At 37.6% G+C, this 20,553-nt stretch overlaps 1 protein-coding gene across 41 annotated transcripts in view; it reads left to right on the top strand.

Moving 5' to 3' along the window:
* The window catches only part of PBRM1 (polybromo 1), a 110,328-nt gene that overhangs the window by 3,634 nt on the left and 86,141 nt on the right, over positions 1-20,553 (top strand). For 23 of the 41 annotated variants that reach the window (XM_055413994.2, XM_055414012.2, XM_088831849.1 and 20 more), the window contains 7 exons: positions 152-277; positions 1,996-2,148; positions 3,068-3,165; positions 10,503-10,650; positions 15,821-15,964; positions 17,150-17,266; positions 19,809-19,877. In XM_055413994.2, the coding sequence (XP_055269969.1) occupies positions 230-277; positions 1,996-2,148; positions 3,068-3,165; positions 10,503-10,650; positions 15,821-15,964; positions 17,150-17,266; positions 19,809-19,877 (777 nt within the window). In that variant the 5' untranslated portion in view covers positions 152-229. The remainder of the gene's footprint in view (positions 1-151; positions 278-1,995; positions 2,149-3,067; positions 3,166-10,502; positions 10,651-15,820; positions 15,965-17,149; positions 17,267-19,808; positions 19,878-20,553) is intronic. The other 18 variants (XM_055413999.2, XM_088831842.1, XM_055414031.2 and 15 more) reach the window with 5 other exon arrangements.

Here is a 20,553-nt window from a genome sequence, read left to right as displayed (position 1 = left end):
GGTGCAGGAGAACTGATACACTTATTTCTCCAGTTCTCTTATCTTTCTTTAGCAGTTCTGCTTGAATGTTTTCTGTCTATTCGTAATCATTTTTACTCCTTTTGACCCGTCTTTTTATTTTCCCCTTCTCTGCTTTGTTCTTCTCTTTCAGTTTTGAATACATTAACATTGATTCAGCACTTCTAAAGCCCTGCCTTCTCCCACTGGCTTCACTTGGCCTTCAGACATAATGAGGAGACTGGCTTTTCGAGGAGCTGGTTGTGCTCTGGTAAAGCTGGTAAATTACTGATCATCTACATCCTTTCCCTTTTCTGTCCTTCTTTGGCTTTTCCCTTCTACCTTTCTTAAATTTTGTTATCCTTTTCATAGAGTCCCACCTTATGTTCATCAGATTCACTTGAGTCCTTGTCATAGATTGTTTATAAAAGCTTGGTCCTTAGTTTCTGCATCTTACTCAACTGAGGCCAGTTTATCAGCCTTTTATAAAACAAATAAAAATCAACAAAACTTGGCTGGCCTTGGCCTAAGTCCTTTGAAGTCTTAGCCAGTTACAGCCAATTGCAAAGTAATACACTGTATAACAAGCTAAGTCCTAGAGGAAGGAACCTCATGATATTAGTCTCAGTTTTTAAACACCATGTGGGCTGTAGTTCAGGGGAAGAGATGAGAGACTTCTTTTGTTTGTTAGTTGGCTACCAGAATTTTTATTTTGTTGGTTTGTTTTGTTCCTGTTTTCTATTCCCTGCAAATCCCTAGTTTTTCTCTCCATATTACTGGCAACCCATTCTTTCAGCTGCTGGTGTCTGTTTCCTGAAATTGGATGTTGATAAGAAGGCAATGGCAACGCACTCCAGTGTTCTTGCCTGGAGAATCCCAGGGACGGGGGAGCCTGGTGGGCTGCCGTCTATGGGGTCGCACAGAATCGGACACGACTGAAGTGACTTAGCAGCAGCAGCAAGAGACCCTAGGATCAGTTTTTTCTTTTTTCTTTAGAGAGAGACCTTTGAAATCACAGTATCCTATTCGATACTGTTGTTAAATTGTATCAACATTGTAGGACTTTCTTAGGTATATATCCTTTCCCTCCCGATGTAGCAGGTCATTTCAGTAGTTGCATTTTTTATGTTATAGTCAAATGTATATAGTAAAGTTGGGTAAGGATTACTCAGCAGCCTGCCTAAAACTAGAGCAAATACATACATGTATCTGGGAGGCCAAGGAGGACCTAAAATCTCATTTTTGAGGTATTCGTCCAGATCTTCTACTGAAATGTAAAGTTGTGAGCTCATGGGGATAGAAAGCTCATAGAAGTGAAAAGGTTAGTCTGAATAGACAGAAAAATCTCCAAATGGAGTTTTGCTACTTTAGTTAGCATAGGTACAGCAAGTTGAGTGTTTTCTGGGTTGTGTATTGTGAAGCTTTCTTTAATGAATGGAGAAAGTTCATTTTTAGTGTGTTAACTTTAGGGTACATCTGAAATGCTAGAAGGCTAATCCTCTATCCCCTACTCTTTTGCCACAGGGTCTGCTTCTGCAGGTTTCCCCCACCACGCACACATCTTGACCTTCCTAGAAAGGGGTCATACTCATAAGGAACTCTGGGGAAAACAGTTGAGGCTGCTCACTCCAGAGCTGACCTCCTTAGGGTCTCTGTCCCTGAGTCAGTACGCCAGCACACCATTATGTGTGGGTGTACTGTTTTATGTGGATTTTCAAACTCCATTCCAGGGTAAATTGGGGGCCAGAAGTGGTTGTCATTCAAAATTGGTAAATACAGATGAGTATACTTTTGCTGAATTTGTCCCATCCAGTGAAAAGTATAGCATTCTGATAAGTGAAGGGGCTAAAGCAAGGTCTAGGACTTGCATTGCAAAAGCATAGTTAAGCTTCTTTGCAACAGTGACAGTATCTGAAGCTTGGTAGCAGGTGGCCAGCTGAGGGCTTGGTGGCAGAGCATAAATTTCAAGTTAAGAACATGGCTAACTCTTTCTTATAGAAGAAGTTGGATTCCATGGGTTCCAAGAGAAGAAGAGCGACCTCGCCTTCCAGTAGTGTCAGCGGGGACTTTGATGATGGGCACCATTCTGTGTCTACACCAGGCCCAAGCAGGAAAAGGAGGAGACTTTCCAGTCTTCCAACTGTAGACCCTGTAAGTAACTTGCATCACAGTTTCTGCCTTCTGCATGATTCCCTACCCTTCCTGTAATGATAAGCTGTTATGATGCAAGGCCTCTCAGCTTCTTTTTCCTCTGGCTTGATCTTCTTAATCTTTTTTTCGTGAAAATATTTAGCCAAAGCTTTACAGTAATAGTATAATTTAATATTATGAAATAATAAAGAATATTCTTTTGTCATATAGTCACTCGAGTAACTGTGTGCTTGTCCTGTGCCAAGCTCTCTTGTGGTGGTTGGAATATAACCATGTGTAAGGTGAGCTAGTTTTTCACATGAAACTTCGAGGCTAGTGTTGGGGAAGCAGAACGTAGACAGATGAGCACATAAATAAAAAAGTAGCCTCAGTTAGTGATGAATGCTAAGAAGAAAAGTTTGGATGATCCGGGCTGTTTTGGCCACATCTTCAGGAAAGGTTTCTTTGTGATCAGAAGGCACCAGCCCTGCAGAGCACTGGAGAAGAACGTTCCAGACTGAGGAGCTGGCTCAGAAATGGATTTGATGTGTTGTGATTACAGAGAGGGTCAAGAGGGAGAAGGAAACTGGCAGAGTCTGCCCAACCATAGTTTACCCTGCGTACTCTGTGGGCAGTGTTAGGAGTTTAGATTTTATTCTCTGGCTGGTAAGAATTGGATGCTTTTTAAGCAAGGGTGATGTGAACTGATTTGGTTTCAAAGAAAAGAAAAATCACTAGTACCATATTCTGATGAAAGATTTAATCATTTAAACGATCTTAAATAAGGAGAGATAATGTCAGCATATTTCAGATTTGGGTTCTCATTTGGGAATTTGGGGATTCGTCCTTTCTACTGGATTTTTTTTTTTGGATAATCCTAATGCCTACCATGACTTTCTGATCAATTTTCTGGTGATTTTTCTCCTTTTCCTATGTGTAGATTGCTGTGTGCCATGAACTCTACAACACCATCCGAGACTATAAGGATGAGCAGGGCAGGCTCCTCTGTGAGCTCTTCATTAGGGCACCAAAACGAAGGTGAGTGGGAGGAGTTTGGCCCTGGGTCCATGTTGAAAGTGTTTAGCAATTGAGTTTTCTTTTGGATGGATTTGCTTAAGTGATACTGGGGTCCAGATTTTAGTTTCAGCTGTCAAGATATAGTGAAGCATATTAAAAAAATTTTTTTTAATTAAAAAGTTTTTAATTGTCAAAAAAATACAATATGAAATTTGCAGTCTTAATCATTTTTAAATGTACGGTTCCACAAGTGTTAAGTGTATTTACGTTGTTACCTAGCAGATCTCCATAGCTTTTTCATGTTGCAGAATTGAAGCTCTATGCCCATTAAATAACTCCCCATTTCCCCCCTCCCCCATCTCCAGCCCCTGGCAATCACCATTGCACTTTCTATTTTTATGAATTTGACTGCTTTAGGTATCTCCTGTAAGTGGAATCATAGTATCTGTCTTTTGTAATTGGCTTGTTTCACCTAGTATAATGTTCTCAAGATTTATCCATGTTGAACTACGTGACAGGATCTCCTTCCTTTTCAAGACTGAATAATATTCCATTGTATACATATACTACATTTTAAAAACCCATTCATTGGTTAAACACTTGGGTTGCTTCCTCGTCTTGGCTATTGTGACTTATTTTGCAGTGAAGGTGACTGCAAATATAAATACCTCTTGGAGATACTGCTTTCGGTTCTTTTAGGTATATACCCAGGAGTGAGATAGTAGGATCCTATCGTAATTCTACTTTTACTTTTTTTAGGAATCATCATATTGTTTTCCATAATTATAGCACCATTTTATATTCCCACCAACCATGTACAAGAGTTACAATTTCTCCACATTCTCACTGACACTTATAGTATTATACTAAGTTTAAATCATAAGATATGAGTTTTCTGTGATTCTTAGTTTTTTGTGTCAACTTGACTGGGTTAAGGGATCCCCAGATAGGTTGTAAAATATTACTCTGGGTGTGTCTGTGAGGATGTCTCTTGAAGAGATTAGCATCTGATTAGTTAGACTGAGTAAAAAAGGCCTTCACCATATGGAGCTGGGTATCTTCCAGTCCCCTGAGGGTTTGGATGGAACAAAAGGGTAGAGAAGAGGTGAATATACATTCTCTGTTTGAGCTGAGACATCAATCTGTCCTTGGACATCAGCGTGCCTGTTTCTTGGGCTTTCAAACTGAATTGTACCACTGGCTTTCCTGGTCTCTAGCTGGCAGATCCTGGGACTTCTTGGCCTCTGTAATCGCCAGTTCCTATACTTATTCTCTTTTCTCTCTTTCTCTGTGTGTGTATGTGTTTGTGTAACTCCTAGTGGTTCTCATTCTGTAGAGAACCCTGATTAGTATGGTCTTTTAGCTTTTGTCTTCTTTCTCAGGATGGGTTTTTTTGTTTCTGCAAAAAATGCTGTTGGAATTTTGTTAGGTTTTACATTGGTTCTAGGCATAGTATTGGTATACAATATTAAGTTTTCCAGTACATAAACATGGGCTGTCTTTTCATTTTGTTGTTGTTGTTTAATTGCTAGGTTGTGATATACTCTTGCGACCTTATGGATTGTGTAGCTTGTCAGCCTCCTCTGTCCATGGGATTTTCCAGGCAAGAATACTGGAGTGGGTTGCCATTTCCTTCTCCAGGGGATCTTTCCTACTCAGGGATTGAACCCACATCTCCTGCATTGGCAGGCAGATTCTTTACCGCTGAGCCACCAGGGAAGCCCATCTTTCCATTTATTTGTGTATTATTTAATTTCTTGTAGAAATGTGCAGTTTTTAGTGTTTAAGTCTGTTATCTTGTTGGTTAGGTTTATTCTTTAGTCTCCATTTTGGATTGTTCACTGTTGCTGTATAGAAATGCAACTGATTTGTGTGTGTGTTGATTTGGTATCTTAAAACTTTGCTGAATTCGTTTATTCTAAAAGTTTTTTTGTGTGGGATCTTTAGAGACTTCTGCATATGAGATCATCTGTAAACAAAGATGGTTTACTTCTTCCTAATTTAGATGCCTTTTATTTCTTTTTGTTGCCGAATTGTTCTGGCTAGGTCTTCCGGTACTATATTGAAAAGAAATGGTGAGAGCAAGCATCTTTGTCCTTCCTTTTAAGTATCATATTAGCTATAGGCTGTTCATATATAGCCTTTATTTTGTTAAAGTAGTATAGTTTCCATCTATACCTACTTTTTTGAGAGTTTTTATCATGAAAGCATTTATCAAATGCTTTTTTTGCATTAGTTGAGACGATCATGTGGATATTTTCCTTCATTCTGTTGGTATGATTCATTACTTTTATCAATTTTCATAAGTTCAATCATCCTTGCAATGCAGGAGTAAATCCCACTTGGCATGGTATATAATCCTTTCAACGTGCTGCTGAATTCATTTCACTAGTATTTCGTTGAAAATTTTTGCATCAACACCACATTCATAAAGGATGTTGGTCTGTAATTTTCTTGTGGTGTCTTTGTATGGCTTTGGTATCAGAGCATTACCAGCTTCACAGAATAAATAAATTTTCCCTCCCCTTTGGAAAAGTTTGAGAAGAATTGTTCTCCTCAAGAAAAATGTTTGGTGAAATTCAACAGTGAAGCCATTAGGTGTAGGGCTTTTCTAGAACTTTTCTCCTAGGCCAAGAGGTTTTTGATGACTGATTCAATCTCTGTAATGGTTGTATGTCTATTCAGGTTTTCTGTTTCTTCATATTGTTTTGGTTGGTTGTATGTTTCTAGGAGTTTATCCCTTACTTTTAGGATATCTAGTTTATTGGTGTACAGTTGTTCATACTAATCTCTTATAATTCTTTTTATTTTGGTGGCATTAGTTGTAATGTTCCCTCTTTCATTTCTGATTTTATTTTAATCTTTTTTTCTTAATTAGCTAAGGGTTTGTCAATTCTATTGATCTTTTTAAGAAACCAACTCAACTTTGTTGTTTTTTTTTTTTCCTATTCTTGATGGTTATCTCTACTTTATATATCATTTCCTTCCTTCTAGTTTTGGGTTTAGTTTGTTCTTTAGTTCCTTGAGAGTGGAACACATTTTTAAAAATTATTTAATAGCCTTTAGAATAGCAGCAAAGTTGTATTTATCATAGTTAAAAGGGATTTTTTTTCACAATATGCAGAGTCTACAGTGATTATTTTCACCTGGCTTTCTCTCTTTTCTCCCTAACTTTTGGGCTTGACTTCTGTTGTCCAGTGGAGCAGAAACAAGTTGCTGGTCCCAGTATGCACCTGGCACACACCTCCCTGTGGAGCTGTTATTCTCCCTGCCTAGAGCATCCTTACTCTCTCGCTGTCAAAATAATATCACTGTTCTTCTCAGGCTCTGACATTTGAAGTTACTTGTTCTGAAAACATAAATGATTATGATAGAATAATGACTGCCCAAAATGTCTATCTTCTAGTCCCTGGACTCCAGGAATATGTAGGATTACATGGCAAAGAGAAATTGAGTTTGTTAGTCAACTCACTTTGAGTTGGAAAAGTTATCCTGGATTATCCAGATGGTCCCAGTGTAATCACAGGGATCTTTAAACAGGAAAGAGGGAAGCAGAGGAGTCAGTCACAGAGAGGTGTGAAGATGCTGTGCTCATGGCTTTGTACTTGGAGGAACAGGGCTACAAGCCAAAGAATGCACATGGCCTCCAGAAGCTGGAAAAGGCAAGGGAGTGAATTCTCAAGAACCTCTGAAAGGAATGTGAACACCTTGCCTTTTAACTCAGTGAAACCTGTTTGTGGATTTCTGTAAGATGAGATATTTGTGTTGCTTTAAGCCATTAGTTTTGTGGTTAATTTGCTGTAGCAACAAAAGGAAATGAATACAATGAGTTAATTAAAGATTTAGATCCATTCATGAATGTTGATGTCATAGAGTGTAGCCAGCAAGCTCTAGGTTGAGCTGAAGGCAACGTCTCACTTGCCACCAAGGATGTAGTGTCATCATCCTGTATGAGGAGAGCTCTGTAAATTAGTCATGCCAGAAAAGAAGGTTTTTTTTATCTAATGAGATAAAATCTATCTCCAGATTTCAGTTGGTTCATCAGTAATATTCTTTTAAAAGTTGTCATTTAATTAGTATATCATAGTAAAAGCCTGTATTTATTGCTTGTTTAAACCTGTGCAGTATTGCTGTCACAATTTGGAAGTGATAACTTGTACAAGTTCTCAGACTACTAAGTATAACCAGAATTCAGACTCAAGTCTTTCTGTTTCTAAAGACTGTTCTCTTATCCAGTATGTTATAAAAAGAAGCAGCATCAGAGTGCAGTGCCCGTGTATCTTATAGAAAAGGACCACCCACTTCTCTGCTGCCAGCTAAGGGTCCGAGGATACAGGCCTTGGGTGCTGGAGCACTGTCTTCTAGCCTTGGTGATGTGATACCTTAGGAGCACCACTGCCTTCCCCCAGTGCTGTGCCTGCCTATATCTCTGCCCCTCCTCTGTTGTGTAACGCATGCTTTCTCAAGAGCTTGTGGGAAGTAGTATCACTTCTCATAAGTAGTATTGTAGTATTACTCAGAGCCACACAATTGTAAATCTCTTTTTGAGACTTTGTTTTGATTAGTATATTAGGCTGCTGGTACTCGGGCATCTAAATTAACAAAGGCTGAGATAAGAACAATTGCTTTCTCTCACATACGTGTCCTATTCTGTGAGGTCTTCAGGGCCAAGTATCTCTGTCTCTTTATTCTGCTGTGCCTGGGTTATTGCCCTTGGCTGCATGGTCTAAGGTGGTGCACCACCAAAACGACCTTTCAGCCCGTAGGAAAAAGAAGACATGTTAAGGAAGTGACCTGGACATGGTACACTTCAGCTCTTGCATTGGCCAGAACTTAACTGGATGGAGACTTAAGAATTTGGCCTTTAGTACCCAGGCACAAAGAGTCAGACACGACTGAGCGACTGAACCGAACCGAACCGAACCCAGGCAGCAGCTTAGAATACTGTCATCTTGGAAGGGAGGGAAAATAGGTTTAGGTGTAACCAGCAGGCTTTGCACATCAGGCAGATTACTTCTGACTTTTTTGGTTAAATTCTTAGTTATGCTTTGGCTATTCTGTGGCCATGTTACCGCAGGGTGCCCTCACCTATTGTTGAAAGAGAAAAGCTGTTAAGACATGTATTTCACGATCCTATCTGTATGTATGTATGTGTACACAAAAGTCTGGGAGAATACTTACAGCTTTTAAACTCAGGATGAATAAGGACAGATTTTATTTTTCTTTCTTTTTACTTTTTTTTTAGTATTATTTGGCTGAGTCAGGTCTTAGCTGCGTCATGCAGGATCTCTCATTGAGGCATACAGACTCTCCAGTTTTGGCACACAGGCTCCAGAGTGCTCTGGCTCAGTAGTTGTGGCTTGTGGGCTTAGTTGCCCTGTGGCATGTGGGATCTTAGTTCCTCAACCAGGGATGGAAACCACGTCCCCTGCGTTGCAAAGTGAATTCTTTAACCACTGGACCAACAGGGAAGTCCGAGGTTTTACTTTTCTTTGCTTTTCTTTATGTTGATTTAAGTGGGTAAAATCAGGGCTGTTTTGTTTTCAAATTGGGGGCCCTTGTTTTGACCAAATTACGTAGTGTGAAATGTTCGGATCCTGGTCCTTTTTTTCCATATTCTGAAAATGTTTGTGAGGAGCAGCCTAGCAGAGCTTCCCGGATATAGTGTCCTTTCTAGGTTATGTGTCCTTATTGGATTCCCAGTTATCTACAGATGATCGCCTGAGGGTCTGCTGAGGCCCCGGCAGCCTCAGCAAACAGTACACTGTGGCCCATGAGGGCCAGGTGGAGAGAGCCATCTTTGGATGTCAAGGGAACACAGGCATAGAGCTTGCTCTGAGAGAGTCCCTGGGTACTGCTGGCAGCACTGGTATTAGGTCTCTGTCATCACTCACTGAGACCTTTAAATGTTCCTACACTCTTTGAAGAGCAGATTGAATGCTCCTTTTATCCCCTCAGACTTAGTTTTATAAATCAATAACATTGTAAATACTTGATAAGTTTTTAAAAACCTAATTTGTTCTTCCTTTTCCTTTATGTAGCGTTCAATCTAGTCATTAGTTAAGGCTGAGCAAGGGTAGGAATCTGCAAGGGAGATAAGCAATGGGCACACAGGAAAGGGGTTGGGGACAGTAGCCGTGTCACAGGCTTCTTTTGTGGAGCACAGGCTCTAGATGTGAGGGCATTATTGGTTGTAGCATGCCAGCATCAGTAGTTGTGGCTCGTGGGCTCTAAAGCACAGGCTCAGTGGTTGTGGCACGCGTGCTGAGTTACTCTGTGGCATGTGGAATCTTCCCAGACCAGGGATCAAACCTGTGTCCCCTATATTGGCAGGCGAATTCCTATCTACTATGCCACCGGGAAAGTCCTGCAGTCCCTGTTTGTAGGAGAAGCACACTAAATTCTTCATCAGCTTACTCAAATGGTTCAGAAAAAACACTTTTTGTACTATGCTTGAAATTTTTATGTTAATATGAAAAGCTTTTAAAAATTAAATACATATGACTGAAACATGTGTCTTAGCAACTGTGGTGTTCTTCATAGCTGTAACTTACCCTCTTATACATCTAGGATGAGTTTTATTTACCCCCGAGGGAAAATTGAAAAAAATATTTGCTTAGATAATTTTTCAGAAGGTTTACATGTCTTATGGAACTTTTGAAAAAAGCCAGAAGAAATAATAGTAAATATCCATGAATCAAAACCCAACTTAAGATGTTATTATAACTACCTTTAAAGTGTCCTCTTCCCTCCAAGAGATAACCATTATCCTGAATTTTGTGTTTATCATTCCCATGTCTTTTTTTAAAAATAGGTTTGTCATGTTTGTGTATTAAGCTCTTTTATCTTTGGTAAGCTCCTTGTGCCGAGGGCCTCATCTTTTTCTTTTGTAACTTGAGTACTTGATGTTAGAGCACCATATAAACTAGGCACTTGATAGCACTTGGCAGAGAAAGTTCTGTGGTCACTATACCTGAAGAAGGACAGTCCATTTTGTAAGTTTAAAATGCTTTGAAGCATACCTGTTTTTTTGAACCCCGAAAGGTAAGTCATTTTCATTTGCAGAAGATACCATTGATACGGTTTTAGTATTGGTTCCCTAAATCTTAAATATTTAATGTATAAAAGACCATTACAGATAATAAATTTAGGGTTTTTTTATAATCATTAATATGTATTTTGAAAAGGGCACGAGTATTCATCTTACTTTTGTTATTCCCTCTCAGTTCCGATCATGGGAGTAAGTCTAGTATGCTCTGTCACTTGGGAGTGTTGGGCATTACCGCAGATAGTTTTGAGACATAACGTTTTATAGGCTTTTGATTATTACTTTTTGAAAATCATTAAATTATTGACAGAAATCAACCAGACTATTATGAAGTGGTTTCTCAGCCCATTGACTTGATGAAAATCCAACAGAAACTAAAAATGGAAGAGTATGATGATGTTAATCTGCTTACTGCTGACTTCCAGCTGCTTTTTAACAATGCAAAGGCCTATTATAAGGTAAGAAAGCATCAAATTTGGAAGATAGCAATTTGATAATTGTGTGGCTTTTTAATATCTATCAGCCTGATAGGTAAGTAGTGATTTTTCATTTGATAGTTTGAGTTTGTGTTTTTCTTCTTAGTAAAGAAACTGAAGGTTAATATGATTATGAACCATTGTTGTTTCTTCTGTGTCTGCTCAAACCTTTTACCCGTTTGTCTCTTGGGTTGTTTGTCATTTTCATGTTTATTTTTAGAATTTTTTTTGTTCTAGGTGCTAATCCTTTTTTGGTTATCTGTGTTACAAATACCCTCTCGCACAGTGTGGCTGTTTTTTCACTCTTTGTGGGGTCTTTTGATGAACAGAAGTTTCTTAAAATTTTAATATAGTCAGATTTCTTACTCTTTGTGTTTTATCCTTTGTGTCTTATGTCAGAAATCTCTCCTCCACAAAGATTGTAAAGATATTCTTTTCTCCTAACAGTTTAATACTTTTGTCTTTCGTATACATGCGTTTAATATACCTGGGATTGAGTGTGTCTCTTGTGAGGTAGGGATTTGTTTTTCCCACAGGTATAAGCTGCACCTTGAAATGGCCTTTCACTTCACATTTGTCTGTTATGTTACTGCCGGCATTACTTCCAGGGGCTGTGGGCCTCTTTCTGGTCTTAGTTCTGTTCCTCTTGTTCTGGCCAGTTTATCTAAAACTAGGCTATTCTATGTCTACCTTAATTTTTTTTGATTTTATAATTTTCTTGTCTGGCAGAGAAACTGTTTTGATCTTGGCCCTTTCCTTATACTTTTTAATATTAGTGCATTAAGTCAACAGCACCAAAAAAATTGTTTGAATTTGTATTGGAATTGCATTGACTCTGTAGATTGAGTTTTGGAGAATTGACATAATTGTGATATTTATTATTCCAGTCTGTAAATTTGGTTCATCTTCATTTATTTGTCTTTTTAGCAAAGCTTTAAATGTTTTTTCATTTAGATTTTGTAAAAATACTGTTAAATTAATTCTTAATGCTGTGTGTATATATTTTTTCTTTAATTGACATATAATTCACACACTCTTTTAAAGTGTAGAATTTGGGGAGGGGGGTTAATATATTTGAAAGTTGTGCAGCCATCACCACTGTCTAACTCCAAAATTTTTTCATTACCCCAAAAAGAAAACCATGCCCATCAACAAGCATAACTTCATTTCCCCCTCTCCTTGCTTCTAGCTACTGCTTTCTACTTTCCTTTTGTATGGACTTCCCTTTTCAGGGCTTTGCATATAAATGGACTCCTGAACTGTATGGCCTTTGATGACTAGCTTTTAATCACTGTGCACAGTTTCTTCAGAGTTCATTCTTGTCGTGATGTTTATTAGTACGTAGTTGCTTTTTTATAGCTGAATAATATTCCATTATATGAATATGTATCATATTTTGTGTCTTAGTTGATGTACATTTGGGTTGTTTCTACTTTAACAGTAGTGAATAAAGTTGCTATAAATTTTGTGAATATATAGAAGAGTGCTGTTCATTGGGTACAGTACACTGCATGTGTCCATTGGATCTAGCTTTTTAATTATGTTGCTGATATCATTTATATCCTGACTTATCTGCATGAACTATCTACTTTCCAAATGATGTGCTTTAAAATCTGACTGATGATAGATTTGTCTGTTTCTCCTTATTAGCCATATTGATTTCTTCTTTATATATTTTGAAAGTATGCAAATAGGAGCATACAAGTTGAAAGTGGTTATGTTGTCCTCCTACATTGTTTTTGCATTATGTGGTAGCTTGCTTTATTGTTAGTATTGTCTTTTTTGAATTTTGTTTTATCTGATATTATTACATGTAAAGTAATAGCAGCTTTATTTTTGTGTTCACCTTGTTTATGTTTTCCATTCTCTTCCAACCTCTTCATATCTTTTTAATACTAGTGTATCTCTTGCAAGCCCCATATAATTGAATTTCTGTTAATCTAGTTGATGATCTTCACCTTTTAACAGTAGCATTTCATCTCTTTACAGTTTTAGTAATTATTACATTTGGCTGTATTCCTATCATTTAAATTTCTACTTTCTATTTACCTCATTTTGTAATTTTTTTCTTTTTTTGTTTCTCTGCCTTGTTTTGGGTGTTTTTCCTTCATTTTTTTCTTGGTTTTAGTTTGTTTTTAATTTCTTCTTTAATTTGAAAGTTGTCAGATCCATTAATAATATGTTAGTTTTATCCAAGAAGTTCTAATATGCATAATTTTTCAAAGTCAGATATTAATCAGGATTTTAAATATCCTTCTAAATAATATAAAACCTTAAAAAATAATGTAACTGATCTTTTTATTTATGCTTCTGATGTTTTGTATTTCAGTTCTATTGTGACAAATTTTTAATCCCATAAAATGTTATTTTTGTATAGTCAGTATTTTTACTCACAAACATACTACTCTCTTTATTCTTCATTCTTATATTGCTATTGAGAAGTCATCTGTCAGTATAACTGTAGTTCCCTTGAAGGTTATCTGTCTTTTCTTTCTATCTTAAGTATCTTCTTTTTCACTTCAGTTTCACTGTGATAATGTGTAGATATGATTATCTTCTTATTTATAGAATTTGGGAGTTGTAGATCTGTCTAAATCTTTGGGTTGTTGTTTTTCGTCAGTTCTGGAAAGTTGTATGTCTTTGTATAGTGCCCTTGCCCCATTCTCTCTTCTCCTTGTAGGACTCTGATTGGATGTTATATTTGAATTTTCTTAGGTTTCCATTTCTCTTAACTTTATGTAGATCCCTTTTATTGTGTCAGTGTTGCTTTTTAGGTAATATCTTTAGTTCTTACGTTTTTCTTTGAAATCTCTTAATCTTCTGAGTTTTTACATTTTAATGTTTATATTTTCCTTATTTTGCAAGTAGTTTCTTTTGAGGGAATTGCTTGTATCTTCAATCCTATTATTTCTTTAAACATATTCACCATACTTATTTTTTATTCTACAGCAGATAATTTATTATCTGAATTACTCACATGTGTGTTTTTGCTGTCATTTCTGCTTGCTTTCTCTTGTGACTCTTAGGCTTACGTGTTTCATCAATTTTGACTATGAGCTTATATTTCTTGGAGACTGGAGATTCTTAGGCTGAGGTTGAAGTTCTTCTGGAGAAGATTTGTTGCTTATCTCAGGTTGCTTATCTGGCCTCTCTTTGTTCAGTTCAGTTCAGTCGCTCAGTCGTGTCCGACTCTGCGAACCCATGAATCGCAGCATGCCAGGCCTCCCTGTCCATCACCAACTCCCTGAGTTCACTCAAACTCTTATCCATCGAGTCGGTGATGCCATCCAGCCATCTCATCCTCTGTTGTCCCCTTCTCCTCCTGCCCCCAATCCCTCCCAGCATCAGAGTCTTTTCCAGTGAGTCAACTGTTCGCATGAGGTGGCCAAAGTATTGGAGTTTCAGCTTTAGCATCAGTCCTTCCAGTGAATACCCAGAATTGATCTCCTCTAGAATGAACTGGTTGGATCTCCTTGCAGTCCAAGGGACTCTCAAGAGTCTTCTCCAACACCATAGTTCAAAAAGCGTCAATTCTTCGGTGCTCAGCTTTCTTCACAGTCCAACTCTCACATCCATACATGACCACCTGAAGAACCATAGCCTTGACTAGACGGACCTTTGTTGGCAAAGTAATGTATCTGCTTTTTAATATGCTATCTAGGGTGGTCATAACTTTCCTTCCAATGAGTAAGTGTCTTTTAATTTCATGGCTGCAGTTACTGTCTGCAGTGATTTTGGAGCCCCAAAAAATAAAGTCTGACACTGTTTCCACTGTTTCCGCATCTATTTCCCATGAAGTGATGGGACCAGATGCCATGATTTTAGTTTTCTGAATGTTGAGCTTTAAGCCAACTTTTTCATTCTCTTTCACATTCATCAAGAGGCAAAAGCTTCTTGTTCCTCTTCACTTTCTGCCATAAGGGTAGTGTCATCTGTATATCTGAGGTTATTGATATTTCTCCTGGCAGTCTTGATTCCAGCTTGTGCTTCTTCCAGCCCAGCGTTCCTCGTGATGTACTCTGCGTAAAAGTTAAAATAGCAGGGTGACAATATACAGCCTTGACGTACTCCTTTTCCTATTTGGAACCAGTCTGTTGTTCCATGTACAGTTCTAACTGTTGCTTCCTGACCAGGTTACAGGTTTCTCGAGAGGCAGGTCAGGTGGCCTGGTATTCCCATCCCTTTCAGAATTTTCCACAGTTTATTGTGATCCACACAGTCAAAGGCTTTGGCATAGTCAGTGAAGCAGAAATAGATGTTTTTCTGGAACTCTCTTGCTTTTTTCATGATCCAGCGAACATTGGCAATTTGATCTCTGGTTCCTCTGCCTTTTCTAAAACCAGCTTGGACATCTGGAAGTTCACGGTTCACGTATTGCTAAAGCCTGGCTTGGAGAATTTTGAGCATGACTTTACTAGCGTGTGAGATGAGTGCAATTCTGTGGTAGTTTGAACATTCATTGGCATTGCCTTTCTTTGGGATTGGAATGAAAACTGACCTTTTCCAGTCCTGTGGCCACTACTGAGTTTTCCAAATTTGCTGACATATTGAGTGCAGCACTTTCACAGCATCATCTTTTAGGATTTGAAATAGCTCAACTGGAATTCCGTCACCTCTACTAACTTTGTTCATCGTGATACTTTCGCCCACTTGACTTCACATTCCAGGATGTCTGGCTCTAGGTGAGTGATCTCACCATCGTGATTATCTGAGTCGTGAAGATATTTTTTATATAATTCTTCTGTGTATTCTTGCTACCTCTTAATATCTTCTGCTTCTGTTAGGTCCCTACCATTTCTGTCCTTTATCGAGCCCATCTTTGCATGAATGTTCCTGCAAAATATATTAGTAATAATTACCCTTAATTTTGCAAATTATTTATCTTCTTCAAGTCTTTTTTAATGAGATAGGACATAAATAGAAATAATAAAATTATTTGATTTCAGAATGCCTTTAAAACATACAGTTAGCTCTTCAGAAGAGAATTGAGGCCCATATATCATTTACTTATAAGAATTTTAAAATTTGTGATAGTTTTCAGAGTTATATTTTAGCATACCAATGTGTTGGAACAGGATGCTTTAGAAATAGTCATTGATTTCTAATAAAATGCTAAGTGATATCTTTTCCTCTTCTCTTTGCTAATGTACAGCCAGATTCTCCTGAATATAAAGCTGCTTGCAAACTCTGGGATTTGTACCTTCGAACAAGAAATGAGTTTGTTCAGAAAGGAGAAGCAGATGATGAAGATGATGATGAAGACGGGCAAGACAGTCAAGGCACAGTGACGGAAGGAGTACGTGTGCCACCAGAATGGGTGATGGATCGGCTGCTGGGAGGTTGACCGGGCCCCTGCTTGTGATTTCTCATGGCCACTGTGGCAGCTAGGCTTTCTGTGCAGTCGTGTTGGTAACTGGAAGGGTAAACTGATGCACAGCCAGAGAGCCCCACTCCAATGACAGGGACATCCAGTGTTGTTAGATTGAGGTATTATGTAAAGGTGGTCTGTGTTGTGATTGAAAGTTGCAAAGTCGGTGGAATCATGTTAGTTAGGAATATTTTTGTGGGTTAGGTTGGTTTCTGTTCCTCGAACATGTTAAGGGTCTTCCTGCCTCTGGAATTTTGCAGTTGCTCGTACTTTTGCTTCCTTTGGCTCTGCCTGTGACTATCTCTTTTGCTTTATTCTAACGTCACTTAATGTAAACTGGGAGAAGACTTTCCTAACCACTCTATCAGATTGTTCGCTCTCTGCTCCTCCTTTCCCATCATCACATCAAGCTGTTGTGTGATCCTCAGTTTTTATCACTGTATTGTGAAATAAGTATTTAGTATTAGTTTATGTGTTTACTTTCCGTCTTCCTCAAGTAGAATGATAGCTCCAAAAAGCTATCACCTGGTTCACTGTTCAGACACCTAGACCCTGCCTGACATGTAGGGACTGAAAAATACTTGCTGAATGAGTGCACATATTTAAAAAGAGGAAAAAGAACAGTAAAAGGCATTGTATCTCTCTTCTGCAACTTTAAATAGTAAGACATCCAGAGAATAAGTTTTGTGAATGCGTTCATATACCCTGCTGCCTTTGTCATCTGCAACATGTTTCCAGAGAAGTTGGTTGGGTTGGGAGTAGAGGAATCTTGCTTATAGGACATAATTCTCTTTGAAGCTAACGCTGGTATTATATTTTAACTAGTAAGTAAATGACTTAAATATGAGTATTCTAGTCTGCTTTCATCAGTGTTACATTGATTCTTCTCTAAGCTATGTGGTTGGGGAGTCTCAGCTAATCACTTGTCTTATATGTTGAATATTGTGAGTCTAAAGTGTGGTATTCATGAACATTGTGCTTAATGTAAGTATTGTTTAGAAGTTGCTCTTTTGAATTGGCCTTAAAAGTTTAGAAGCTGTTTAATATCAGCATTTACTTTTGCATTTTTCTTATTCTTTTCTTCTCTCATTCCTCATACCTCTGTACTCCCAGTCTTCTCCAGGTTATTTGAAGGAGATCCTGGAGCAGCTTCTTGAAGCCATAGTTGTAGCCACAAATCCATCAGGACGTCTCATTAGCGAACTTTTTCAGAAGCTGCCTTCTAAAGTGGTAAGTGATATAGTTAAAGACAAGTGAATTAAAGTGTTGATTTTGTTCTTTTTTAAGTACTTCATAAATTGTTACTTTTTAGTAAGTAGAGTAAGGGTAATGGAAGGCGTTGGAGGTAGCCAAGAGATCCTCCTCGTGGCCTCAGGAGTAAGCACATAGTCGTGGCCTCAGGAGTAAGCACATAGTCGTGGCCTCAGGAGTAAGCACATAGAATTTGTTCTGTCATTTTACTTCAGCAAAAGGTTATGGATTTTTTTGTGTGTGTTTTTGGTTTTATAATTGGAATTTCTTTTTGTTTGTTTTTCATTTTTGTGGTCGTAAAGTATTCAATAATCTAAGATTTACCTTTTAACCAATTTTAAGTACAAAGTTCAGTGGCATTAAGTGCGTTCATATTATTGTGCAGCTGTCACCACCATCTCTTTCCAGAACGTCTTCATCTTCCTATCTGTTAAACAGGAACTCACTACTTTTCCCTCCTGCCGGTTCCTGGAAACCACAGTTCTGCTTCTCTGAACTTGACTACACTCAGTACCTCATTTAAGAAGAATCATAACAGTATCTGTTTGTTTGTGTCTGGCTTATTTCATTTAGCCTAGTATCTTCATGATTTATTCTTGTTGTAGGTTGTTTCTAAGATTTGTGATTATTAAATGATAAAATAAGCACCTAAATTAAACCTTTTATTTACAAAAGAAAAGAAACATTCTCTGCTCAAGAGTCAGAATGAGAGGAAGATAATTAAGTTCTTCCTGATCAGTGCCCTTCTACCCCAACATGGAAGAGGTTTTCTAGACCAGTGGAACCCTTTAAAAGTGTTAGAGCCCCATGTGTCTTCACGCCCAAAGAGCAATTGACATATCTGATATTCCACTTCAGCTTTTGGAACTGCAAAAATTTCTATGACCTTCACATTCTTGTATTTCTAGATAAGGACATACTTTCAGAAGTACTCCACTATACACATACTTTAGAAGTACTCCTTTATAACTCATTGTGAGCATTTTCTCTTTAAGGACAAGGACTGAATTTCTTAAGAATGAAGACTCTGACATATTTTCTTTCGTGTTCCTGTCATGTAGTTGGAACCCAGCACGTCAGAGGCTTGCAAGAAGTGTTTGTTGACTGACAGGTGGAGTGCAGCTTTACCCATCCGTCATCAACAACACTAGTTGTAGGACAATTATGACATTAGAAATAGTGTATCTGAACTCTGCTGTCTGAAGTGTGAAAAATACGCTGGTTTATGTTGGTCATATGTTTAAAATGTTAAGAAAAACAGTATGACAGTTCGTTAAAAATTACATATGGAATTATCATATGATCCAGCAATTCAGCTTTAGATATATATCTAGAAGAGTGAAATCAGGGTCTTAAAGAGATATTTGTACAACCGTGTTCGTAGCAGTATAATTCACAATAGCTGAAACATGGAAAAATCTCAGGTGTTCCTCGATATATGAATAGATAAATAAAATGTAGTATATAAACACAATGGAGTATTATTCAGCCTTTAAAAAGAATGAAATTCTTGACTCATGCTACAGTAAGAATAAGCCCTGAACACATCATGGTAAGTGAAATAAGCCAATCGTAAAGAACAAATATTGTATGATCCTTCTTTTAGGAAGTATGTACTTCCTAAATATTGTATGATACTTCTTTTAGGAAGTACTTAACAGCCAAATTCATAGAAAGAAAAAGTAAAATTGTGATTTCCAGGGGCTGAAGGAGGGGAAGGTGGAGAGTTATTGTTGAATGGGTATGAAATTTGAGTTTGGAAAGATGAAAAGTTATGGAGATGGATGATGGTAATGGTTGCACAATAATGTGAATTTATTTAAAGCTGCTGAACTATACACTTAAAAAGGTTAAACAGTAAATTTTATGTATTTTTTTACCACAGTAAGGAAATAAGAGTACAGTCTCTGTGAAAAGTGAAGTCGCTCAGTCAGGAATAGAGTTTGGGTTGGGAAGATCCCCCAGAGAAGGAAATGGCAACCCACTCCAGTATTCATGTCTGGGAAATCCCGTGAACAGAGGAGCCTGGCAGGCTATAGTACATGGGGTCACAAGAATCAGACACGACTTAGCAACTAAACAATTTTACACCCTGATTTCTTATAGGTCCTTAGTATTTCATATGAAGTAGGATATAATTGTGTTATAGATTGCTGAATTAAAAGAGCTTATAATAAATTCTTTGAAAACCTTCTGCTTCATTTCCCCACATAGATATCTTGGGATCTTAAATATAAAATTGTGTGATCTGTGGATTTAGGAAATTTAAAAACATTAAATTGTGGCATGTTAGTTATATAACCAAATACTAACTGTAAAGTCCTCCAGCATGCTCTTGGGTATCTCATGGAGCTTGTAAAAATCAAATGATTTCTGCTTCAAATATAACAAAAAATATGCGTGTCTTTAGGCTTTATCTCAAAAGCTACTCAATTGATTAACAGATGATCAGTGTACTTCCTTGTTTTCTCATTAGCTGGATACTTTCACTTATTAATCATGCCTGGGTTTTGTTTTTCAGCAATATCCAGACTATTATGCAATTATTAAGGAGCCTATAGATCTCAAGACCATTGCCCAGAGGATACAGGTATGAATGTGTACCATATTTAAAAATCTGTGGTTTAGGGCAGATTGGCCTATGGTCATTTTTTAGGCTTTTTAAAGAAAACAGAAGCAGGTATTTCTGTAAGAAGTTATTATTAATAGCAGTATAATGTAAACAAATTAGAGGTGTTACTGAGTGTAGCTTTGGAGGAATCGGCATAGCATCCCTTTTGTATTTTTTTCTGTAGGAAGGAAAGCAAAATTTTCATTGACTTAAGTGTTTTATAGTTTTAGTAAGTTTTGCTCTCAGGACAAAAAGCACATTGGTCATGGACATTTTTGATTGTGACAGGTATATTGTCAATGAAAGGTTTGTTGTTTATTGGCTTCCAAATAGTTTTAGGGTATTTCAAAGTTACCTACAACAAACATTAAGAGTATAAGGTTAGTGAAAATGCTTTGTTCTCTTTGTGTGTCCCCCTCCCTGTGTCTTCAGCAGTACAGATAGAATTGCTGTAGAATTGCTATGTGTTAGCTAGTTAATTCTTATAACACCTCTGTAAGAAAGATACTGTTATTTACAGATAAGAAAACTAAAACACAGAGATGGTAAGTCACTTGCCTGAGTCATCAACTAATGAGAAGAGGTAGGATTTTTTTTTTAAGGCTTAGGATTTGAATCCAGATAGTCTGGCTCCAAAGTCTCTGCCCTTTAGTGA

The sequence above is a fragment of the Moschus berezovskii genome, chromosome 24 (genome assembly GCF_049115385.1).
Source record: "Moschus berezovskii isolate FMDL1 chromosome 24, NW_MosBer_1.0, whole genome shotgun sequence".
In the NCBI taxonomy this organism is placed as follows: Eukaryota; Metazoa; Chordata; class Mammalia; order Artiodactyla; family Moschidae; genus Moschus; species Moschus berezovskii.
This window is presented reverse-complemented; position numbering and strand designations above follow the sequence as displayed.